Below are 23,965 nucleotides of genomic sequence, written 5' to 3'. Positions count from 1 at the left end.
GCTGTCTTCTCTTGCTACATGTATTTGAAGATGCAGTTGTGTTGTCCAGAGACTCCACCTCGTGCACAAATGAGGTTAGCCTACAACTACAAAAACAGTTTGTTTAGATTGCTAAAGTTAGAAGCGTATGGATTGAACATGAGAAGCTTTCTGTATCATCCTGATCATCATTACACTCTATAGTTAAGCTATTTTATCACAAGAGAGATCAAGTGTGTGTTACTATTGTCTGCTTTATATAGTATAAAAATTGTGTTGCTTGGAGAGGATCCAACATTTGTCATTACTCAGTCAAGACATCTGTGAAAAGTATCCATCTAGAGCCAAGTTATTCAATAACAGGGAAGCAGGTTAATGTTCTCAAACATATGAGTCTGCATTCCTGATCTTCTAACCCTTGGTAATCAGGAATTTAGGCATGTTCTTCAGTCCCATTGTATACAGAGGTACATTCTTGGATTATTTCAAGAACTATAGCTTTAAGATTTTAAAGACCGTCACACTGTGTCACTTGTATATAAGCATAATTTGTAAAGTTATAAGTGATTTGTGTCGACTGTACCTTTTACCTGATATTTGTACACCTTATCATTACAGTTATAATCAGACCTACTGGAAAATAAGTGTTTAATATGATTTTGGATTTGACAGTTAAGCAGTCTTTTCACTGTTTTTAAAAAGCTAAATAACATTAAAATTAAGATTTTTAAATCCTCCACTTAATTTCTGTCTGTGCTTGAGTTCTCCATCTGTAAAATAGAGGTAATTCTCTCTGTGCCTTGGTTTCACATCTCTAAAATAGGGATGTTAGTATTTCCTTTCTCCACTCTTTCTGTCTCCTGTATTTTGCTTGTATTCTCTCTTACTTTGTGTTTGTACAGTACCTACCACAGCTGAGCCCCAATCTTAGTTGGAAGTGCTACAGTACTAGAAATAATAATAAAGCTATATATTTGCTATCTAAATTTTGGCCCTAAAATATCTGATACAGTCCCATTAATTTACTTTTTGTTTCTTTCAGTAATGAATTTAAGTAGAATTTTCTTTCTAAAGATGGAATCAGACAAGTCTTACTAATTAAATAGATATTTTTCCTGTAGGCTAAGAACAACATTGAACAGGAAAACGGTTTCTTCTGTTTACCCTGCATCATGTTATACCCCTTCTTTATTTGAACTATCCATGAGAAGAAAGGATTTTGCTGTGTTCATAGTATTTTGTAACTGGGGAGTGTTTATTGGGTAATTAAATATACCTAGCATTTAATGCATTACAGCCTTTAAAAAAGAGAGAGAGAGCACAGTTTGAGTGTTTTGCATAGTACTTTGCAGTTTAAATAAGCCACCTTCTAGACTGTATTACATTTTAGTAGCATAATCTCATTAATCTTTTCAGCTGCTTCTCATCACTGACTATGGGTAAGCTTGGCAAAATCACTTTTTATATATAATTTTAACAGATATTGATTATTTTTAAGCATTTTTTTCTATTTTTGTCTATTTAAATTTTCACAGTTGCAGGAAGTTATGGGGGTCAGACAATAATTATTTAATGACAGTAGACATTGAGTTTCCAAACATTAAAGCCTTATAAAGTTATAACTTTGTCAATATCAGACATCAAAATATACAAAGTAAATATGCTTAAATCAATAATCCACTAATAATTTCTCTAGCAGCATTTTTCCAGTTTGAGTATAGGGAAAGGCTGTTTGAATGCTATCTGATAAATGTAGTACCTTTCAGCAGTTGAACAATAATAACTGAGTAGTTACGGTACTTTGATATTTTTGTATCTTACTTTTTGGGGAATTGGCCCTTTCTCCAGCTTAGGGCAGGAACTGTTTCCAGTGTCTTTGTGTCAGCTTAATTCTGTTACGCAGTATACACAACGCTATAGTTTAACCAAAAAAAACCCCAAACCAACAACAGTTAATATAGCCTCTCAGAGTGGGAAGAGTTCATCAGGCTGACATACATTTTGGCAGTCTGTGAACACTAACAGGATGAGGAAATCTATTTCCTTCCTGAAACCTTGTATCTGAGGAATATACGTGCACCACTGCTAAATTTGAGACTCTTTGTGTGTGTTTGTGCTTACCCAGTATTTTCTCATCCAGGCAAGGATGTGTAGCTGCTCGTTTTGAGAAGTTTCATTTGTGCTAGACCTACTTCTGTCATGAAAAGGTGAAAGTGCCATGTGATATGTGTTAAACAAGCATGGTCACTTCATCCATTTTTCACGATTTATTGAAATTTAGCATAAATACTGGTATTTATGATGCTATAATTGTTTTGGCAACAAATTAACAGTCATTACAATAGTCTCATTCCTGAAATCCTGATTCAGTTTTAACTCAGTCCTTGCTCAGGGAAAACCTCCACTGTCTGCTGTCAGAGTTTTATCTGAAGAATAAGGGCTAAATAAAAATTCTGTTAAAGTTACTAAAAGGACAGGTAATTTTGCTTTGTCCTTGCACAAACCGCATATTTACCATTGATATATTTGGTCTTCATCTGAACTATGCTCCTTTTAGAGCTTTCTCACCAGATTTTGACCCTTTATTAACACCCTGGAAGAGTCTCAGAGAAGTACAGGACACCGTTCCGCCCCACACAGAGAGAGTAGAGTGGAGTGGAGTTGTAGTGCTGGAGCAGAGGATTCCTGAGTCATTTATCCTGTGCAGGAAAGAATGACTCAGGATGGCCTAGGACAATGTACCTTACAAGCTAGGTCAATAATAGTAACTGTGCAAAGCTAGTTTAAGTGCCGTGTGTGAAATGTGTTTTGTTTAGCGATACACTTGTATTTTCATGGCTCACAAAACCCAAAGGCCTTTGAGTGCATTATCAAAGTCCCCACAAAAATCTAAAAGCAGAAATTTCAATAAGCAACATGACCAAATATCAAAAGAACCCTTATCCAATATAAAAACTTGCCACCAGTTTCTTGTCAAATAAAGAATAATTCTTCTTTATGAATTGAGAAGGAAAAGCCATGGTCAGCCTTGTTCAGAAGGATGAAGTTGGAGTAAACTAAATGGGAGAACATTCCAAAACTCTGGCTCTAGAAATCTAGGCCTGCATCCCATAAAGTTGTTTGATGTTAATGGATTCCTGCTGTGAGACATACAAAATGATCCCCCACGGGATTGTATTCAGCTAAGTGTAAGTTTAGCCTTGGATACCCACTTGTGTGATACTAGTAACATTGCACAACTTTCCTCCCAGCTGTTTGTAAACAGCTATGACAGTATTGACTTAATTGCTCTGCTGTTGCAAAGCATAGCACATGTACTCTGCAGACATATACCTCCTGTACTGCCAAACGTGCATCCTGATATTCCTCTGGTTTGATTTTATTTAATGGGAAGGTCCATTTAAAACCCCAGTACAGAAATATACCAAGAGCAAAGTAGAGTGATGACAGTATACTTGGAATTGATTGCAGAGGCAAATAGAATACTAATCAAACATGAAAATCTCCTAACTATTGTAAATGTCTGTACAGAGCTGCTTGAGAACACTTCATTTGTCTGTGTGATGGTATTTTTACTCAGTGCAGACTCTCATTGTTTTGTCTCTGCCAAACCCAGAGATTGCTAAAATACCCCTTGAATAACAAATACTTGCACCACATTCATATAGGATCATTCTGCACTGCCCCTTTCTAATATTTCCGTATCTCTGCCTAAAACCCTTGCCTTAAACTCTGGTCTCAGCCACTTCAAATCCCTCCACTGGCTTCCTCTCACCTCCCTCGTCACATTCAGTCACCCCTCTTCCTTGCCTTCACAGCGCTACCATCTGCCTACCTGTGCAAACGTCTTTTGACTTTTCCTTCTCCCCCATCCCAGGCTACATGCCTCATTGCCCTCTTTGCCCTATGTACACTAGAAACATTTGTACTCATATTCCAGCACCAGTGCAGCTGTAGTACTGCTGGAAAAGTACAGGTACAATTTTTTTCTAGCGTAGTTGCATCCATTGTTTCATTCTACCATGCTTGTCTCTGTACCTTCTTTCGTGTGACCTTGTAAGCTTGGGAGCACCGTGCTAACGTGATCTGTGAGCTGCCTTGCTTCCCCCTCCCTTTTTAGCCCTTCCTCAAAACAAATTTTCCATGTGGCCAATAATCTGTATTTTTCTCCACCAAAACCAGTATTTTATGGGAAGTATTATTCTTATGAAATTCTCATGACTCTCACACTACTAATCAAAGCATTCACATGATTTTGCTGCTTAAACCCATGTCCTCCCTTCCCTATCACCCACTCTTTCACGCTCACCAGTGTTTGTTTCCGCCTTTTACAATGTTGTGTTTTAACTTGAACCCTGATCCTGTAATTAGAGCTGCAGGGCTGGACCCTGGTGCCTGCGTGGCTCTGTATGAGGTAAGAGCACATACCACCCAGGCGGATCCAGAGGCAGGATCAGGGGCTTGGGCATCCCTTAGGCAGGGATGTTGCCTTTTATCAGTCTAGAAAGATCTGTGCACATTTATGGCCCTACATAAATAATTACTAAATACCGGTAGGTCAGTTGGGATTTAGGAACTACTCCTGCAGTAGACTGCATAGCCAACACAAGAAGACAGGCTATGAAAATATGAGCAAAATATGTTTCTTTGTAATGTGTATTTCATCAGGTAACTTCTCCCCCTGTGAGAACCCAACATAAGCAAGACCAAAGATAAGTGTTAAAATTAATAATTTCAAAAGATAAGTCTGTTAGAAATGCCAAATGATTGGTTGAAATCATATTTTTTAATATAGTACAGCAGAATGAGTTGTTTCAAAAGGAGGCTGGATAGCCATCTGCCTTTGGTGGTTTAGACACAACAAATCCTGCATCATGGCAAGGGGTTACACTAGATGACTCTTGCGGTCCCTCCTAAACCTATGATTCTGTATTTCAATTTTTGATGGCTAGTTTTTAAAAATGTACAAGCAATTCCAGATTGTGATGATGAAAGCTCCATTCTTATTTGTTTTGTTAAGAAATTATGTAACAAAATATGATTCTTGCATTTTCTGTCTTCTGGAGCTTATAGAATGTGAATTAAGACAGGAAACCAACCAGGCAAGGTAAGTGAAACCTTCATGTTGGTTTCCTGTCTAACTGCATTTTCGGAAACCAGCCCTGTTGATTTTTTTCACATTTTTTTAAATATAGACAAGCTCAGTCTTTCTAAATGGTGACATGTCTTGTGAAGGGATCTATTTAAAAAGAGTGATGTTTCTTTTGCGGTATTAATATTCTGTATCTACTGAAGAATCTTTTCCTTTTGCTTATTTTATGAGGACTGACAGCCTCCGCAGGGATTATGGGTGACCCAGTTTCTGCCTCTTTAGGTCTTGTCTCAGATCTTTTGAAGATATTTTTGCAATAGTATGAAGAAGCCATTTAAACAGGAAAATAAGGAGTGGCCTGGCCTGTATGCATGTTTTTCTGCAAGGCATGTGATCATTTGGAAAGAAGAGAGATCATCTGTACATGCAAAAGCCAAAAAGAGATGAATCTGTAGCAGCTATCTTCTTTAAAGTCAATGAGAAAATGAATCATCACCATGATTTCTTTCATTTTGTTTTCTTGGTTTCAGTACTCCTGTTACAGAAAAATCCATTCTTATTTTGCCCCCAATGAAGTATTTTGTCAGATATTTACTTAACAAGATTGGAGCCTCCATTGTCACACTTAGGAAATACTTGCATGTTCTTATTGCGATCAGAAATAACTCTGACCAATCCACCCCCCTTCTGAGTCATTAAGGAAATAGCTAGAATATTTCTGTCACTTAAAGAAATGGCTTGTCCGCAACTTTTTTCTGATAGACTTTAATTTTGGGAGAGTTAAACTCTCGCTCTCCTTTCATTTGCTCTTATTCAGTACATTTGCCTTACCTAACCACTATGATAAATGTGTCTGATATGCATGGAATACCATGGATTCTGTCTTTGTCTCTGTGAAGTATTTTTTTTAATTACTTCATAAACAACAACAAATCTCATGGGGCAATGCATCTTAGGCCTGGTCTACACTATGCGTTTAAACCAGTTTTAGGAGCATTAAACCGATTTAACGCCACACCCGTCCACACTAAGAGGCCCTTTATATCGGTATAAAGGGCTCTTTAAACCGGTTTCTGTACTCCTCCCTAACGAGAGGAGTAGCGCTAATATCGGTATTACCATATCGGATTAGGGTTAGTGTGGCCGCAGATCGACGGTATTGGCCTCCGGGCGGTATCCCACAGTGCACCACTGACCGCTCTGGACAGCAATCTGAACTCGGATGCACTGGCCAGGTAGACAGGAAAAGCCCCGCGAACTTTTGAATATTTCCTGTTTGCCCAGCATGGAGCTCCGATCAGCACGTGTGGCGATGCAGTTAAAAATCAAAATAAAGAAAGAGCTCCTGCATGGACCATGCGGATGTGATTGCTGTAAGGGCAGGCAAATCTGTTCTATCAGCGCTCCGTTACAGAAGACGAATTAAAAAACATTTTTAAAAAATCTCCAGACAGATGCCATAGCAGGGACTCAGCGCACTGCTGTGTGACAAGCGTAACGGAAAGCCAAGGAATCAAATGGACGCTCATGGACTGGAGGACTCAAGCTATCCCACAGTTCCTGCAGTCTCTCTGAAAAGCATTTGCATTCTTGGCTGAGCTCCAAATGCTTCTAGGGTCAAACACAGTGTCCGTGGTGGGTCAGGGCATAGCTCGGCAATTTACGCACCCCCCCCCCCACCTCCAGAAGTGAAAGGGAAAACAATCCTCTCTTGACTCTTTTACATGTCATCCTATCTTTACTGAATGCTGCAGATAGACGCGATGCTGCAGCACTGAACACCAACATCCTTGCTCCCCCCCTGCCATGGGTGGCTGATGGTGCAAAACGACTGGTACCCGTCCTCATCATCAGCCTATTGGCACATGGGGCAGTGCAAAAGGGCTGGTAACCATGCTGACTAGCATCCATCAGGTCAATCAAGGGCGCCTGGCCCTAATTTTTCCTGGTAGATGGTGCAGTATGGCTGATAACCATCGTCATCATAGCAATAGGGGGCTGAGCTCTGTCAGCCCCCACCCTTCATGTGTAAAAAAAAGATTCAATTGCCCCTGGACTAGCAGAGGGATGCTGGGCTCCTCTCCTCCACGCTCCTTACTGTCCTGTCTGGACTATCATAGCAGCTGGAGGCTGCCTTCCACTCATTTCTCACTAACAAGTCAGTGTGTCTTATTCCTGCATTCTTTATTACTTCATCACACAAGTGGGGGGACAATGCTACGGTAGCCCAGGAAGGCTGGGGGAAGAATGGAATCAACAGGTGGGGTTGTTGCAGGAGCACCCCCTGTGAATAGCATACAGCTCATAATTTCTGCAGGATCTGACACAGAGCAGCTGTGCTCTCTGATACAGTGGTTCTCTAGTACACTTGCCCATATTCTAGGCAGGACTGATTCTATTTTTAGATACCAAAAAGGAGGGATTGACTTAGGGAGTCATTCCCAATTTTGGCTTTTGCGCCCCTGGCTAAGAGCAGCCAGGGGCACTTATGACAGCAGCAAATGGTGCAAAACGACTGGTAGCCATGATCATCTTTTTACCAATTTATGGATTGGTAGATGGTGCAGTATGGCTGGTAACCATCTGCTGTCATGCAAAAGCAAAAGCATGCTGCTGTGTAGCGCTGCTGAATCGCCTGTGTCAGCATGCTGCTGTGTAGCGCTGCTGAATCGCCTCTGTCAGCGGCATCTAGTACACATACGGTGACAGTCACAAAAGGCAAAACAGGCTCCATGATTGCCATGCTATGGCATCTGCCAGGGCAATCCAGGGAAAAAAGGCGCGAAATGCTTGTCTGCCGTTGCTTTCCCAGAGGAAGGAGTGACTGACGACATTTACCCAGAACCACCTGCGACAATGATTTTTGCCCCATCAGGTACTGGGATTTCAACCCGGAAATTCCAAGGGGCGGGGGAGGCTGCGGGAACTATGGGATAGCTACGGAATAGCTACCCACAGTGCAACGCTCCAGAAGTCGATGCTAGCCTCAGACCGTGGACGCACACCACCGATTTAATGTGTTTAGTGTGGCTGCGCGCACTCGATTTTATACAATCTGTTTTACAAAACCGGTTTATGCAAATTCGGAATAGTCCCGTAGTGTAGACGTACCCTGAGACTATTGTTTTTCCTTACTCTATTGTTTGAGTCACTGAAGACACACATGTGTCTTTGACCTCTTTTTCACCTTGAGTTTGTAACTGTGTGTTGACAAGATATGCGCATTTTCAACTACATGTCTGATCAGTTGCTATGGATTTGCAATTCTGATTGGAGTTTTAGTTTAAGAAAACATTCAGAATTATGTTATCTCGTTGAAATACATGATGTATATTTAATCTGAAAATTCCTTGATTTTATGAGAAACACAAGCATCAGTTTCATGTTCAAATATTTTTGTAGATATTCAAGTTCACTGAAATTGGTGTTTTTATTTCATCCTGCAACAGGAGTAAATTAAATCATTTTATTTCCATATTAAATGTTCATTCCATGAAAGAGTGATTTCAGTACTGTTTCCTTCTATCTACTGATGACTTACACTGAAGAGCTGCAATTGGTTGTCTTGTATTTTGTGAGAGAGTGAAGTCTGTCTGATAAAAAGGGAAGCATTTGTAGAAAGCTAGCCTGTAGCAGTAGACAAAATCAAAATGTAACACATTTCAAGGAGTGTGAAAGAGTGCAATAATGTTTATACTTACATTCTGTAGAGCCTTTCATTTGAGAGTCTCAAACCACTTTACAGAAATTTGTTACGTAGCCTTGCAAATAATGGTATACAGCATTTTACAGATGGGGAAACAGAGCCACAGTGCGGGTTAGTGACTTAAATGTGAAAAATATCATATTGAATATGTTGTGAGATTGAGATTAAGCAATGATTTAAACAAGAAGTAGTTGCAGTTGTGAAGAGTTCAGAGAGTTGACTGGCTATAAATAGGGCCCTACCAAATTCACAGTCCATTATGGTCAATTTCACAGCCACAGGATTTGTAAATAGGTAGATTTCACGTTTTCAGATGTTTAAATCTGAAATTTCACGTTGTTGTAACCCTGGGGGTCCCGACCCAAAAAGGGATTGTGTGGGGGTCGCAAACCTGTTGTCGGTGGGTCACAGGATTGCCACCCTCACTTCTGTGCTGCCTGCAAAGCTGGACTCTGAAAGCAGCAACCGCGGAGCTTCCTGAAGGTGCAGGAGGTTCCCAGAGGTGGAGGTGGGTCTGAGCTTCCCCCGAGAGCGGCTGTGCAGGGGATGGGCAGAACTAGGAGCCCCCTGGCTCAGGCGCTCAGAGCAGCAGGGGAAGATTGGATTTCACGGGGAAGGGCTTATTTCATGATCCATGATGCACTTTTCATGGCTGTGAAATTGGTAGGGCCCTAGCTATAAGATTAAAGATTAAAGTTTTTTGTGTGTAACAAAACAGAGTAAGTTTTGGCCTTCTATAGCTGTGCTTTATGGCAAAGTAACAGACGTTTTGGAGCTCTAACCATAATCTGAAAAGCAGTCACATTTGAATCCCTGTACATTATATAAGAAAATCCCCTTCAAAGCACTGAATGGTGTGTATCTTTTTGTTTATAATATGCTGTATGCTAAACTAAACCATATTATTTCCTCCCAGTGCATTTGCTTTAGACAAGATTTAAATTAAGCAGTCTTTTGACATATTTATGAAACTCAAAAGATTTAATGTTCTAGTTAAAGTATGATCAGCAATTTATCAATTTTATGTTGTAGGTTTGGCACATGTGCAGAATAAACTTTCTACGTATCATAAATGGGATGATGATGTGCTGCATCAGTCCTGGCCCAGAGTGGACCCAGAATACCTCCAGCAACCAGATATCATAGAGATGTCTGTTCTGGTAAGAGTTTACAAGCTGAGTTTCAGCAGTGGTCAATGAATGCATTATTAGCTGCTAGTTTTGTTCTTGAGGACGACAGATGAGGTTTTACATTGCTGATTGACTCAATGCTAGGTTAGAAAGAATGAAAGCTAAAGTTAGAATTGTGTTGCTTAATTTGGAAGACTGCTCAGATGAATAAGTGAAGTGGTCTTGCAAGAGAAACCAAGAATAAAAAAGTATAGAGATAACTGTATGATTGTGGATAGCACTACTCTAAGAGGTTTGACTTATGCACAGTTGAGGACAGGGACTCCAGAGCAAAGCTGAATGAGTCCGAAGCAGAAATTATGAACATATCAGCTAAGGGGCCCCTACATATTTTTAATCTCTTAATCCCTTGATGATGATGATGATGTATCTATACAAAAGTGTATATTTATAGGCAAAACTGGCTGCTCTGCCTATCGTTAAGGTTACCTAACACTTACCATTGTAAGACCCTGTTTTGAGTTGCTTGTAACTTAGCCAGACTTTGTCTGGGCTATAATTTTCCATGTTTGGTCTCTACCTCAGGCTGACATATTTTGGCAGATTTCAGCAAAACATGATTAACTGTTTTCAGGAATGAGGAAATAAAGTAGTTCTGCCAGTGTTCAGTTTTTTTTCCAGTTGTGTTTTGCAGACCTATAGCACCTTCATGCTTTGCAGCAAGACCTTGGAATTTGGTAAGGAAGTAGGCCCAGGGTCAGAGAGAGAGAGGTGCCTTTTGCTGTCCCCATGAAAGTCCATCCAGAGTTGTCCAAGTTATGAGCCTCTGGAAGTTGCCATTTGCATGTGATCAATATAGCTTGTTACTAAAATCTCTGGAACCTCCTGACTGCACTCAGCATGTTCCCAGACCCAACAAAGCTTTAACTCCGGCTTGTGACACAGCAGCAGCAACTGCCTCTTTAGCCTTTAGGGGAACAGTTGCAGATCTTGGAGCCTGGAGGAGGGGATGCCATGAGTCCCGGGCTTAGCTCTTCTGGTGCCTGTGTAACTATAATTAGAACCATTTGTCCACAGGCATTATGATAACTGTTAATTATATAGTCACAGACTATTTGGTCTACAGGTCCCCTGCCTCCCTCAGTGCACGAAAGAGAGCATCTTTTTACATGATCTACATACCCATACACACACACACACTCTACATGTAAAGATGTTCTCTTGTGTTTCTGTCCATCCTGTGCACTGAAGAAGACAGGATCTGTAAAATAAATAGTATGTGATCAGGTAATTAAAGATTTTATTTGGGTGTGTGTATGTAAAATAGAAAAACATGATGAAGGTGACATTAAGGTTCTACAACTATTTTCACAAAAAAGTCAGGAAATGCACGGGTTAAAATTCTAACAAGAAGATTAACTTGGTCACATGGCACATCTTTCAGATTTTATGATATACATTTTGCAACCTGAACAATAATTTGTTCCTCTACACATTTAACCTGGACAACAGAATGAGAAAGTACTAGATATATTTACAGTGCAGCTAAGTTAATGTTATGGTTGGAATCTTAACTTCTGTAAAACGCCTGTCTGTTGTTAACTGTACAGCCTTACGCTGATGTTAATTTGAGGGCTGGATTAAAAATCCTTGTTTATTTTCAAAAAAGGAAAAGGAGGAAAATTGCCAGAGTAGTGGTAGCATGTGAGTGAACATAAATATACTTAAGTCCTCACCTCATATGGGTGAACAGGGTTCAGGATGCATGAGTTTCTCAGTTTTTGCCATTATAGTTTAGCAGTGGACAGTTTTATTATCATTTTGCATTGTGACAACTGTCTCTTCACATTGAAAAAGACAATGAAGACTTTGGTTATAGTCTTCCTCATGCAAATTGTTCTGTTAACAGACCGAGACCAAAATCTCTTGTCCTTGCCTGAGCCCCTGGTTGATCCAGGTGGGCAGAATGTGATATGATGCCTTTAGTTCTGCTAAAATCCTTAGCAAATGCTTAGAACAGAGGTGGGCAAACTACAGCCTGCAGGCCACATCCAGCCCACAGGACCCTCCTGCCCAGCCCCTGAGCTCCTGCCCTGGGAGGCTAGCCCCCCAGACCCTCACCTGCAGCCCCAGCTCGCTCCCCCGCCGGTGCAATGCTCTGGGCAGCGGGGCTGCGAGTTCCTGGGGCAGTGCAGCTGCAGAGCCTGGCCTGACCCAGTGATCTGTGCTGCGTGGTGGCATGGCTGGCTCCAGCCAGGCGGCGCGGCTGCCTGTCCTAACGCTCTGAGCAGTGCGGCTGTAGCTCCACCAGCCACCGGTGCTTCAGGCAGCACGGTAAGGGGGCAGGGAGTGGGGAGGTTGGATAGAGGGTAGGGAAGTTTGGGGTGGTGGTCAGGGGGCAGGGGTGTGGATAAGGGTTTGGGGTGGTCAAAGGGCAGGGAACGGGGGGGTTGAATGGGGGCAGGGGTCCCGAGGAGGCAGTCAGGAATGAGAGGACGGTTGGATGGGGTGGTGGGGGGCAGTCAGGGGCAGGGATTCCAGGGGCAGTCAGGGGACAGAGAAAAGGGGTGGTTGGATGGGGCAGGGGTTCCAGGGGGGCCGTCAGGGGGCAAGAAGCAGAAGGGATCAGATAGGGGGCGGGGCCGGGCCACACCTGGCTGTTTGGGGAGGAACAGCCTCCGCTAACCAGACCTCCATACAATTTTGGAAACCTGATGCGGCCCTCAGGCCAAAAAGTTTGCCCGCCCTGGCTTAGCAAAATCTTTCAGTTGCTTATGGTTTCTCATTTTGTTCTTCAAACAAAGGAAAGTCCATAATGCCAAGTGGGCAAAAACTTCAGACTACAATTTTTGCTATAGTCCTATTTTAAAAAGAAATAATTAAAATGGTTTACAATGGCAAAAGTATGGTTCTTTCATTCATCCGTAACTCAAAAACAGTTAAAAAGACTTTGCTGAAAATTACAAAAAAGATAAACAAATACACACCTCACCTTCAAAATCAGTACAAAGTACTTGATTTAGGATGAAAAAATGAAATGCACAACTACAAAATGGGGAATAACTGGTTAGGTGGTGGTACTGCTGAAAATGATCTTGGGGTGATAGTGGATCACAAATTGAATATGAGTCGATGATGCAGCTGTGAAAAAGGCTAATATTCTGGGTGTATTAAGAGGAGTGATGTATCTAAGACACGGGAGGTAATTGTCCTGCTGTATTTGGCACTGGTGAGACCCACAGCTGGAGTACTGTGTCCAGTTCTGGGCACCATACTTTAAGAAAGATGTGAACAAATTGGAGAGTGTCCAAAGGAGAGCAACAAAGATGCTAAACGATTTAGAAAATCTGACCTATGAGGAAAAGTTTAAAAAAAATAAAAAAAAAGTCCATGTTTGGTTTAGAAAAGAAGCCTAAGGGGGGGACGTAGGGGACCATTACAACCTTTGTTTACCTTTCTCATTCTGTTGTTTATGCCATCCAGCAAAATGCCAGGCTAGTCTTTGTTTTCCAGGATGTTGTATGGTGAGTCCTTTTGTCAATGGTCAGCATTATTGAACCCTCTATATTCCATTTAAAAACAAATGAGGGTGTAAAAAATTCCCAGAGTGGGCCCAGTAAAATGTGCCCTCAGCCTAACCTGAATTCAGGTCTTTTAGAGAGACGGAACAGTCTATGTGCCTGAAGCAGCACACGTTGATTTACTATCTCTTATGTTAAAGCCTTCTCTGAGCCAAGGGGAGTAGGTGAATTAGAAAACAGAGAGCAGTTCCTTTTAAGAGCCTGGCAAAAAGAAACAGTTGCTACACCTTAGATTACCTGCAGGAGAAAGGCTTAGATGCACTGTACAGTATGTGTGCATTTCTGCTGGCCCAGGCATTATTGTAGAGCTGCACTTTGCCCACCCTTACATTACATCATACCATTTGGCATTGTAAAAAAATATCTGGAACTACCCACTGTGGTGTGTCAGCTCAATGAATTAGAAAGGAACAACAGAATGATTTATTTCTTTAGACACTTAGGCTCTGATCCTGCAAACACACACAAGTAGAGTTCCTCACATATCAGTGCCTGCAGAATTGTTCAGAATTCTAGTCCTGCAAAGGATTTTTTTTTAAAGCTCGTTTATGATTTTTTTTTTGTCTGCTTATTGTACTGCTTTATTGCAGGTGTTAATGGATTGGAGTCAGATAGGTGTTAAAAAAAAAAAAAGTAGGGAAGTCTGACTTAAAGGTCTTCTCCCTCTAATTGCTCAGTTCAATCTTTTGCAGAATCGTTGTTTCACTAGGCTTCAATCCCTGAAGAATCTTCCCAAGTAGATGACATCCAGAATTTCTAATGTAAAAAAGTAACAGAAAGGAAATTGACAGCTTCTTTCGTTATAAAGAAGCAAAAAGGGACACAAGCACAGTTTTTGTCCCCTCTTGAAGGTCACACTGAAGTAGATTTTTCAGTAACACAGGATGTACTTGGTGCACAAACAAAATATTTTCACCCTGGATTTCTGGTCCCGACACTTCTACCTGAAGCAGATATGAGCTATATTAGCCCATTGAAGGCTAGAGAAAAGTGACTAATCATAGTAGTTGACAAGGGTACGGCTGACAATCTGATATTTTGTTTTGTTTTTAAATATGACTAGAGTGCTTGTTGAAGGTGGTGGATGTTCTGAAGATTGTATTTTAATAACAGAGTTAATACACAAGCCTTTCACATCAGGTGGTGAAGAAAACCATTTTGTAAATATTTGGTGACATCACAAAACCAAACTGCAGTTTGGCATAATTTGCAAGCTCTGCCCCAGCCACAAATAGCAAGGATATGGTAGGTCAGGACTGACAACGTTGGCAGCTGCAGTGCAAGTTTGCCTATGTTTCTCTGCCCTGACTGGAGGGACCACTTGTGGGAGTGAAAAGATAATCCATTTGTCATATTCATTCAGTCCTGTGGCTTCTCTGCCAAGACTGGCACCAAGTATGAGGGTTTTGATAGTTATTGCACTGTGGACATCTGCCAACTGGAAATAATACTGAGACTTGTTAACCCATTTCTCATAGGACAGTGAACAGCATCAGATGTTACCATCTCATCAGCCACAGCTAACCTGGGATAGATTTGAACTGTTGACCTAGTAGTAAAAGGCTTTATATCCTATTAGGAATCTCATGAGCCAGCCAGTCTCCCTGTGTTTTTTTCAGCACTCTACTAATTTTGACATTATACTTTTTCTTTGGAATGTTTCATCAATGGAGCATCTTCTGCAGCCCCCTGCCAAAAAGAAATAGTCTGATGAACAGCTTTTGCAGATTTTTTCATAAAAGCTACAATAAAATGTAGCGTATGGCTGAAATCTAACGGGGTGCTTCATATAAGGAGTTAGAGTAAGGTCTAATGTATAGACGGAGTTGGGTTGTGTTTTTTTAACTTTGTCTTTATTTAGAAAGTGTCAACAGGTTTATAAATCTTAGTCATGTAAATAAGAGACAATACAATAATCATTACAATAGTGAGGTTTTGTTTAGAGCGCATTATACAATAATATAGTCATTGGATCTCTCTATTTAAAAGGATATTATGTTACAGAATGAGCATCTTTACACTACCCGTGGTATGTCGTTTCTAGTAACTTTGTTAATGGGAGTGAATTCTCTGATTACGCATTTAACAAAGTAGGCATGTGTAAACAGGTTTTTATGACCCGTAAAATCTGAAATAGAGATATGAATGTGTGGTGGTGGTGGTCTTCTTCGGGTGCTGGTCCCTATGTGTATGTTGCAGTTGGGTAAGTACGTGCACCATGCACCTGAGTTTGAAAATTCTTCAAAGCAGTGTTCATTGGCTCAGTCGCACATGTGAAGTAGTTCTCCTCATGCTCCTGACCAAAGGTATACAAGGCAGTGCGGGTCGACGCCTCTCCAGTTCCTTCTTACCACTACATGGCCCGAGGCATAATCTTGTCCTCCTTCAGTAGGTTATATGCAAAGAAAGACAATATTTGTAAATAGTTATATATTTTAGCTTAGTAGTTAGTAGTTAAAGTTATAGTTAGTCTAGGATATATCTTTTCCCCAGCTGGGCAACCCCTCCCCAGCTCTGGGACTGTGCCCGAAGTCCCAGGATTCAAAAATTGTTTCTCCTGCCCTCACTCTGTCTCCATCAGTGATGAACATCAACAGTGCCTATACTGTCTAGGTGAGACACGTGGGCAGTGAGTGGAGCCCCCCTTCGGGGTGGCTAGCATCGGCTCTGCCCCTTTGCCCACATGTCCCCTGACCCATGGCCAGAGCCCCCAACCTGCCCCCCATTCCCGTCTGGAAGAGCCCCAAGCGCCCCCTCAGCCAGAGGAGCCCCAGGTCAGCCGGAGGCCTGAGTGCTCCTCCCCCCCCTCGGCCGAAGATGTTCACACAATGGGGTACTCCCCTATGGGACCTCTTTGCGTCCCATGTGCACTGAAAGTCCCTGCTATATTGTTCCAGAGGAGCCATGGGACGTGGCTCCCCAGGTGAGGCTCTCGTACTGTCTTGGACGAATGGCCTCAGATATGCCTTTCCTCCCATTTTCCTGCTTTCACAAATCATGGGGAAGATACGTCGAGACAGAGCCAACATCTTTTTCCTAGCATTCTACTGGCCCAGACAGTTCTGCTTTCACAGAACTTCTAACAATGTCTGTCCACCCACCAAACAGGATCCACCCCATTCCCAGATCTCCCAACACAGGATGGGGGGTGGAAATCAAGCATCCCAATCCAGACTCACTCCACCTCACAGCCTGGTGTTTGGATGGGCATTGAAAATAGAACACTCATGCTCGTTCCCCATTCAGAAGTTCCTTAACCAAAGCACAAAGAACTTTACTAGAACCTACTATGTGGCCAAATGGAGATGCTTTTCAACCTGGGCACAACTCCACCAACACTCTACAGACACCTTAAGCATCCTGATTGTCCTAGACTATCTCCTGTGCCTGAAGACTTCAGGTCTCACTCACTGTGAGTACACCTACCAGCAATAAGTGCCTTCCTCCTCTGGTGGAAAGATGCTCCATCTTTACTCACCCTGCTACAGTCTGACTTATGAAAGATCTGCTCTTTTGCACCAGGCCTTAAACTTACACCTCAACGGGACCTTAACCTTGTCCTCTTGACACTCACAGATCCATCCTATGGTGTCATGCCATGACCCGCTTATCCATGAAGGTGGTATTCTTAGTGGCTATCACTTCGGCCAGGAGAGTCAGCGAGTTCAGAACCATCATGGCAGATCCTCCTTATACAGTGTTTCACACAGAAAAGGTTTTTCTCCATCTATACCCCATATTTCTTCCCAAGGTTGTTTGAGTTCTATATCAATCAAATGATACACTTAACTATATTTTTTCCAAAATCCCATGCTTCCTCTGAAGACAAGAGACTTCACTCCCTGGATGTTCAACATGCCCTGGTGTTCTACCTGCAAAGAACCAAACCCTTTAGGAAATCACTGAGACTGTTTATCGCCATAGCAGAGGGATTGCGTGGGCAAGCCATATCCTCCCAGAGGGTTTCTAAGTGGGTTTCAGGATACATCTTAGAGCATTACAACATGGCAAAACTTCTTCCTCCTGGGGTGGCACAGCTCACGCCACACAAGCACAAGCTGCCTCCACAGCATCCTTATCTGATGTCCTGCTGCAGGACCTCTGCAGGATGGCCACCTGGAGTTTTGTCAACATGTTCACAACACGCTACGCTGTAGTTTGTTTCAGTTGCGGATGCAGCTGTATGATCAGTATTGTGAGCATCTTTGATACCGGCTTCCTTACACCCACCTTCAATCTGAACACTGCTTGCAAATCACCCACATGTGGAATACACATAGGGACCAGCACTCAAAGAAATAGTGGAGGTTACTTACTGTAACTTTGAGATTCTTTGAGATTTGTGGTCCCTATCTGTATTCGACTACCTGCCCTCCATCCCCTAGATCTTGTTGGATTTGCGGTGAGAAGAGGAACTAGAGAGGTGTTGGCCCACACTACCTCCTACATCCTCAGTCAGGAGCACAAGAACTACTGTACTGGGGGGAGGGATAGCTCAGTGGTTTGAGCATTGGCCTGCTAAACCCAGGGTTGTGAGTTCAATCCTTGAGGGGGCCACCTAGAGATCTAGGGCAAAATCAGTATTTGGTCCTGCTAGTGAAGGCAGGGGGCTGGACTTAATGACCTTTCAGAGTCCCTTCCAGTTCTATGCAATAGGTATATCTCTATATATTATTATACATGTGTGGGTCAATGGATACTACTTTGAAGAATTTCTGGATCAGGCATATGGTGCGCATGCATACCCATGTGTGGAATACAGATAGAGACCACACATTTCAAACAACCTCCAGTTACAGTAAGTATCCCCCACTTCTGTCATTAAGAATTGCACAAATCATTTCCTTTTACAAAACCTGGGATCCACCTCTCCCCCTCCTCCTGGTTTGCAGTAGCTGTACTGTATACTAATATCCTTGATAAAATGCAGTGGCCAGAAAAGTTTTCACACAAGCTCCAGTCCAAATTCCATGGAAAATGTTACTTTTTGATCCAAAGGATAAAGATCTGCACCACCTACACTGGCCTTCCCCATTCCTACAGGGAAGTAATTTGGTTAAACTAAATAAAAATATCTAAAAACCTTACTTGATATAATTTAGGATTGGGGTTGATTTCATTAATTACATTAAAATGTTACATACAAATCTGACAGCTTTTGTGGTCATGAATCTCCTGGTTTTAAATTGGGAGGAGGAGCTCAGTAGGGATGTCCGCTCTCCTTCCTTTATCTATTTTATTGGCTGAAATGATCTGCAGTGAGGAAAGGGTGAAAGGCATCCCCAGAGGTGCCTTTTATAATTTTAAATAAATCTCTAGGTAGATGTTATTCTGCAGTAGTGTGTGATTTTTGCCATGCTGCTAGGGAGTCAGTACGGAGGTTGCTTTGTAAAGCAGCCAAACAAATGAAGCATTACCTTCTTAGGGGATGTGTTCCTAGCAGTTGCCGTTAGCTTTATGGATACTCATCTTGTTAATAAACGGATGTCGTTTTTTAAAAATAGTTTGTGATTAATCTCTTTCGGAGGTATCTCCTCTGTCACAAGTTTTGTTTTAAACTAATGTGGTTTAATCTCTGTGGTTTATCATTCAAGTACTTTAAAAGACAAAGCAAAAGTCTAAAGCAGACTGTCAAAAATTTCCATCTGCCAAACAGTTAGATTTGCTGTCTCCTTGTTCAGCTTGTGCAATTCTCAAACATTTAATATATCACCTAGTTGTATATTCTGCTGATACTAGAAGCCTTCAAAAAGGAGAACTTCACATTGCCATTCTTTCAAGTTTCCTTGAGCATATACTGTGAATCAGAGTCACTCTCCTTCTGTATGGTACCTAGGGAACAGGAGTACTTGTGGCACTTTAGAGACTAACACAATTGTTTGAGCATAAGCTTTCGTGAGCTAAAACCCACTTCATTGGATGCATGCAGTGGAAAATACAGTAGGAAGATATATATACACACACACACAGAGAACATGAAACAATGGGTGTTACCATACACACTGTAAGGAGAGTGATCAGTTAAGGTGAGCTATTACCAGCAGGAGAGGGGGGAGGGAAACATTTTGTAGTGGTAATCAAAATGCCCATTTCCAGCAGTTGACAAGAAGGTGTGAGGAACGGGGGGCGGGGGGAATAAACATGGGGAAATAGTTTTACTTTGTGTAATGACCATTGTTTCATGTTCTCTGTGTATATATATCTTCCTACTGTATTTTCCACTGCATGCATCCAATGAAGTGGGTTCTAGCCCATGAAAGCTTATGCTCAAATACATTTGTTAGTCTCTAAGGTGCCACAAGTATTCCTGCTCTTTTTGCAGATACAGAGTAACACGGTTGCTACTCTGGTACCTAGGGAGTTATTTGTTTTTTCTTTCTAGTCAATAAAGAAAAAGAGAGAAGGTTTGATATCATTGTTTCCTACAAGTGTAACTGGGTGGATTGGAGTGTAGATACGAAGTCCTTTGGGTCAATTTAGTAACTTCAGTCCGTTCTTGCTGTCATGTCTCTGTTTTCCAGATCAATAACAAAGCTTGTGGCAAAGTCAGTATGCCTCGCCAAGTAGCCCGGAATGCTGAGGAAGTCCATGAACTAATTCTTCAAAGTGAGCTCGGAATCAAACACCTCCAGGGACGTCCTATCAAAAAGGCCTTTCTGTCTCCAAGAACTGCCCTCATCAACTTCCTAGTGCAAGAATAATGGGAATATGTGTTGTCTAAGGCTGCTAGCCTGTGAGTGGCTGATGGAATGCTTCAAAATGAAGCCCATTAAAAATACCAATTATGCTTATTTAAATCTATTTCACAATGGAGAAAAGGAAAAATCTTTATTGGCTAAAACTGTATTGATGCTGATCCTTGTCAAGTCAGTCTTCATTTAAACATAAAGAAAAGCCAAGGTATTGGGGTTTCCTATTTGATCAGTGAAGGAAGCTACTTCACCATATTGTCAGGCTGAGCAAGGATGCTACAGGAGGCAGCAGTGTAAGGAAAAGTGGGCAAAAGAAAAAAAGATTTGGGAGAAATCTGAAACTGCAGTTAAGAGGGCATTAGAGATGTCTGCATCAGTATTCAAGTGTCCTAAAGTTCATGGGTATCTGGGCCAATCTATAGAATGTATCTTACTAGGAAATTGACTTTGTTTCTATCAGTGTTTTTGGTAAATATAATTAAAGAGCCAAACGACTGTAGTGAATACTTGCTCCACAACACGTTCAAAAAACCATAATGTGTCACCAGTCACCTCTGCTTCCTAGATAGAGATCACATTTGGGTTCGCTAATATGAAATAGCGTTATTCCTTATTCACTGTTGTGGTGCAATTGAGTGCTTATAGGAACCAATTAGCACTGGATTGTGGCTAGGGTAGTGTAGGCCAGTGGTTCTCAACCAGGGGTCCAGAGCCCCCTGGGGGGGGGGGCTCAAAGAGGTTTCAGGGTGTCCACCAAGTAGGGCCAGTGTTAGACTCAATGAGGCCCAGGGCAGAAAGCTGAAGTCCCACTGCCTGGGGCTGAAGCCCAGGGCCCTGAGCCCCACCACTGGGGGTGGAGCCAAAGCCTGAGCAACTTAGCTTTGTGGGGGCCCCTCTGGCATGGGGCTGCAGGCAAATGCCCTGCTTGGTCCCCTCTACCGCAGGCCCTGTTTTTATAAGCAGAAAACCAGTGGAGTTTTTATAGCATGGTTGGGTTTTGTTTTTTGTTTTTTTTTGGGGGGGGGGGGGGGAGGCAAAAATAAAAAGGATGAGAACCCCTGGTGAAGGCCATCAGGATGGATGTTTCCTTACACAGCTCTGACAGTGCACTTCAGACATGTTTGACAGACAAATTAAGAATATAAAAAAATACTTTTCATACATTCTGGTTTAATCTATGTCCTTTTTTGCTTGCTTTCCATCACCTTACATTTATCTTCTTCAGATTTTACAAACTACAGAAAGTTTCTTCCGAATAGAATAGAATTTGTTTTCACCAGATACCACATCTCCGAGCACATCAGACGCATTGTACAAAAGAATTACTTAAATACTAGTAATGCAGGGCTGGTGAAGTCAAACATAGCATCCTTTCTTGGTTCAAGATGAGCTCTCACGTGAGAACCCAAATGGCAACTCTTGTTTTTTCCGCGGATTTCATTATGTGCAAACAATTGTGTTCCTAAGGGAATCTGAAATCAATGAGATTGTTTCATAAAATACAGAGTAATTCTCATGCACCAGTGCAGCCATTTGTGTGTACAATGCGTCACTGTTATATGCACAAGGAAATGTTTACACTGTTTAACAAAAGGAAGAGAGGGAATTTGAATTCTCAAGTCTGCACTGCAGTCATTTGGAATGGTTTTCTTAAAAAAGAAAATTACAGGGTTTACTGTACGATGACCTTTGTTCTTTACAGGCAGTGAATCAAGTGGCCTTTTAAACCAGCCAAGCAGGGGGTATCTTTGCAGCTAGGAAGCCAGCCAAAAAAATCAGCTAGCCATCTAAAAAGGTCTGTTAAGCCTGGAGCCAACTCATCAACCAGACAGTCTGTCTCCTAAATTGAAAAGAAACCAGAAAAATCATCTTGTTTAATAGTCATAAACAAGTTCATTACCTAGTCAGTCACCCAAGCAGCTAGAATCCAGTTAGAATCCCACACTAGTTCCAACCTTAGCAAACAGGATTTGGGTCTCTGATTTTTTAATTCCAGAAACTAACTCTCCTAGTTCCCAGCCGCTTGCCCTGCCCACTGGACCATACTGATGTATGCTTTCTCTTGCAACAGTCCTTTTCAACAGAGAAACACCAAGGGAATTTGGCACAGTTGGCATATTTACAATGAAGATCTTTTCTTTGTAATGTAATTCTTTAAAAATCCTAGCCATAAAGAAATGTATCTAGCCAGGCAGTCAAACATAGGCATCAGCTGAAAATTAAAACCAGTTTAATTCCAATGTCTGTCTGTTATACATGTTGTTATAAATTCTTAAAACTCAGATGCCCCTATAAGGACTAATAAAGAAGCCTTTTAAACTATCATTTGGAACTCACAGCAGTCTTGCTTTTTCTGTGTAAACATTTACAAAATCCTTAGGCAACAGTTTTGAAGAGTTTTTCATGGATGTGGGAGGTGTTATGCTTCTGTAAATAGAAACCCTCCTCATTTACTAGGAGGAAGAAAAATGCAATAAGATCAACAAATCTGTGTGCCTTTTAAGGAGGGCTGCAGTAACTGCCAGTTTCAGCAGCAGACAACAGTCTTTATTGCTGTTAGACAGGAGTGTATTTGCTCTTCCAGGATGAAGAAGTGAATTGTATATTTCACGTTGCAATGCATACACATATAATAAGGAACAATGTTTTCCTCTATCTTAAAAAAAAAAAGTCATTATAGCCAGTTGTGCAAGAAATATGGCAAGTCACGGCTGCATTTTGACAGTGAGTCACAACTTGGTTTCTAGCGTGGTCTCGATGATGGAATAAAGTTCTGAAAAAATAAGCGGGGGAGAGAAGAAGATGTGGAGAGCCTGACATAGCCTAATCCCATATTGGATTGTGTATTTGAAAGCTGTGCGGCTGTCAGCTGAAGTGCTTTGGGTTTAGCCTATGGCAGCTGTTGAAACTTTTCATAAAGTTAACATGCTTCTAACCAGCACCATTTTATTTGTCTTATGACAGTTGTGTATCACAAGTTTGTTTCTATATTAATATGCCTAGACTGGACTGATATTGACAACACAGACTGCCAAGTGGTATCTTACTTGTCTAAAGTAACTCTGTGTGGTATTTATTTATTAGCCTTTCCTAATCCACCTCTTCTACATTTCTTTAGAAATTATTTGTTTTACAGTAGCAAATAGATACCCCAACTGAGCCCCACTGGTCTAGGCCCTGTACAAAACAGGCAGTCCCTGCCCCAAAGCTTACAATCTTAAATAGTATGAGATTTTGAAATCTATTCTTCTCAGTGGTGGATCATGTGAATGGCATTATGCTAGTCATACATACTTAAATGGATATGGTATCCCTATCATTATTCCATGCAAGTGATGATCAAGAGAAGGCTTGGTCACTGGGAGACTAGCTATATACCCAGTGAGAGATACACCCAGTACAGTGCATAACAATCAAATAGAAAAGTGACACTGCAAGGAAAATTTTCAGTATCCTACTGCTTAATGAGAAACCTGTACAAGAACAAATGGACATTCGGTGACATTAGAAGACAGCATATTTTAAAACTGTTTTATGCAATGTTTTTATTAATGGAAAATTAGATAGTGGAACTTATTGCCCCAAAATAAGGTCAAGAATTCAGTGGAATTAAAAAATTCTGGACATTTATATGGATAAAGAGTTACTTTACTAAGGGCAGGTCTACACTAAGAGCGGGGGTCGAACTAGGGTACGCAAGTTCAGCTACGTGAATAGCGTAGGTGAATTCGAAGTACCCTAGTTCGAACTACTCACCCGTCCAGACGCCGCGGAATCGAAGTTCG

General features: G+C 41.5%; 1 protein-coding gene across 1 annotated transcript in view; it reads left to right on the top strand.

Moving 5' to 3' along the window:
• Window positions 1-22,639, top strand: part of LARS2 (leucyl-tRNA synthetase 2, mitochondrial) — a 127,429-nt gene extending 104,790 nt beyond the window's left edge. Inside the window, exons 20-21 of the mRNA XM_039523461.1 lie at window positions 9,810-9,937; window positions 20,010-22,639. Coding sequence (XP_039379395.1) covers window positions 9,810-9,937; window positions 20,010-20,189 — 308 coding nt within the window. The 3' untranslated portion in view covers window positions 20,190-22,639. The remainder of the gene's footprint in view (window positions 1-9,809; window positions 9,938-20,009) is intronic.
• Window positions 22,640-23,965: the final 1,326 nt, after the last annotated feature.

This window comes from Mauremys reevesii, linkage group 2 (assembly GCF_016161935.1).
Source record: "Mauremys reevesii isolate NIE-2019 linkage group 2, ASM1616193v1, whole genome shotgun sequence".
Lineage (NCBI taxonomy): Eukaryota > Metazoa > Chordata > Testudines > Geoemydidae > Mauremys > Mauremys reevesii.
This window is presented reverse-complemented; position numbering and strand designations above follow the sequence as displayed.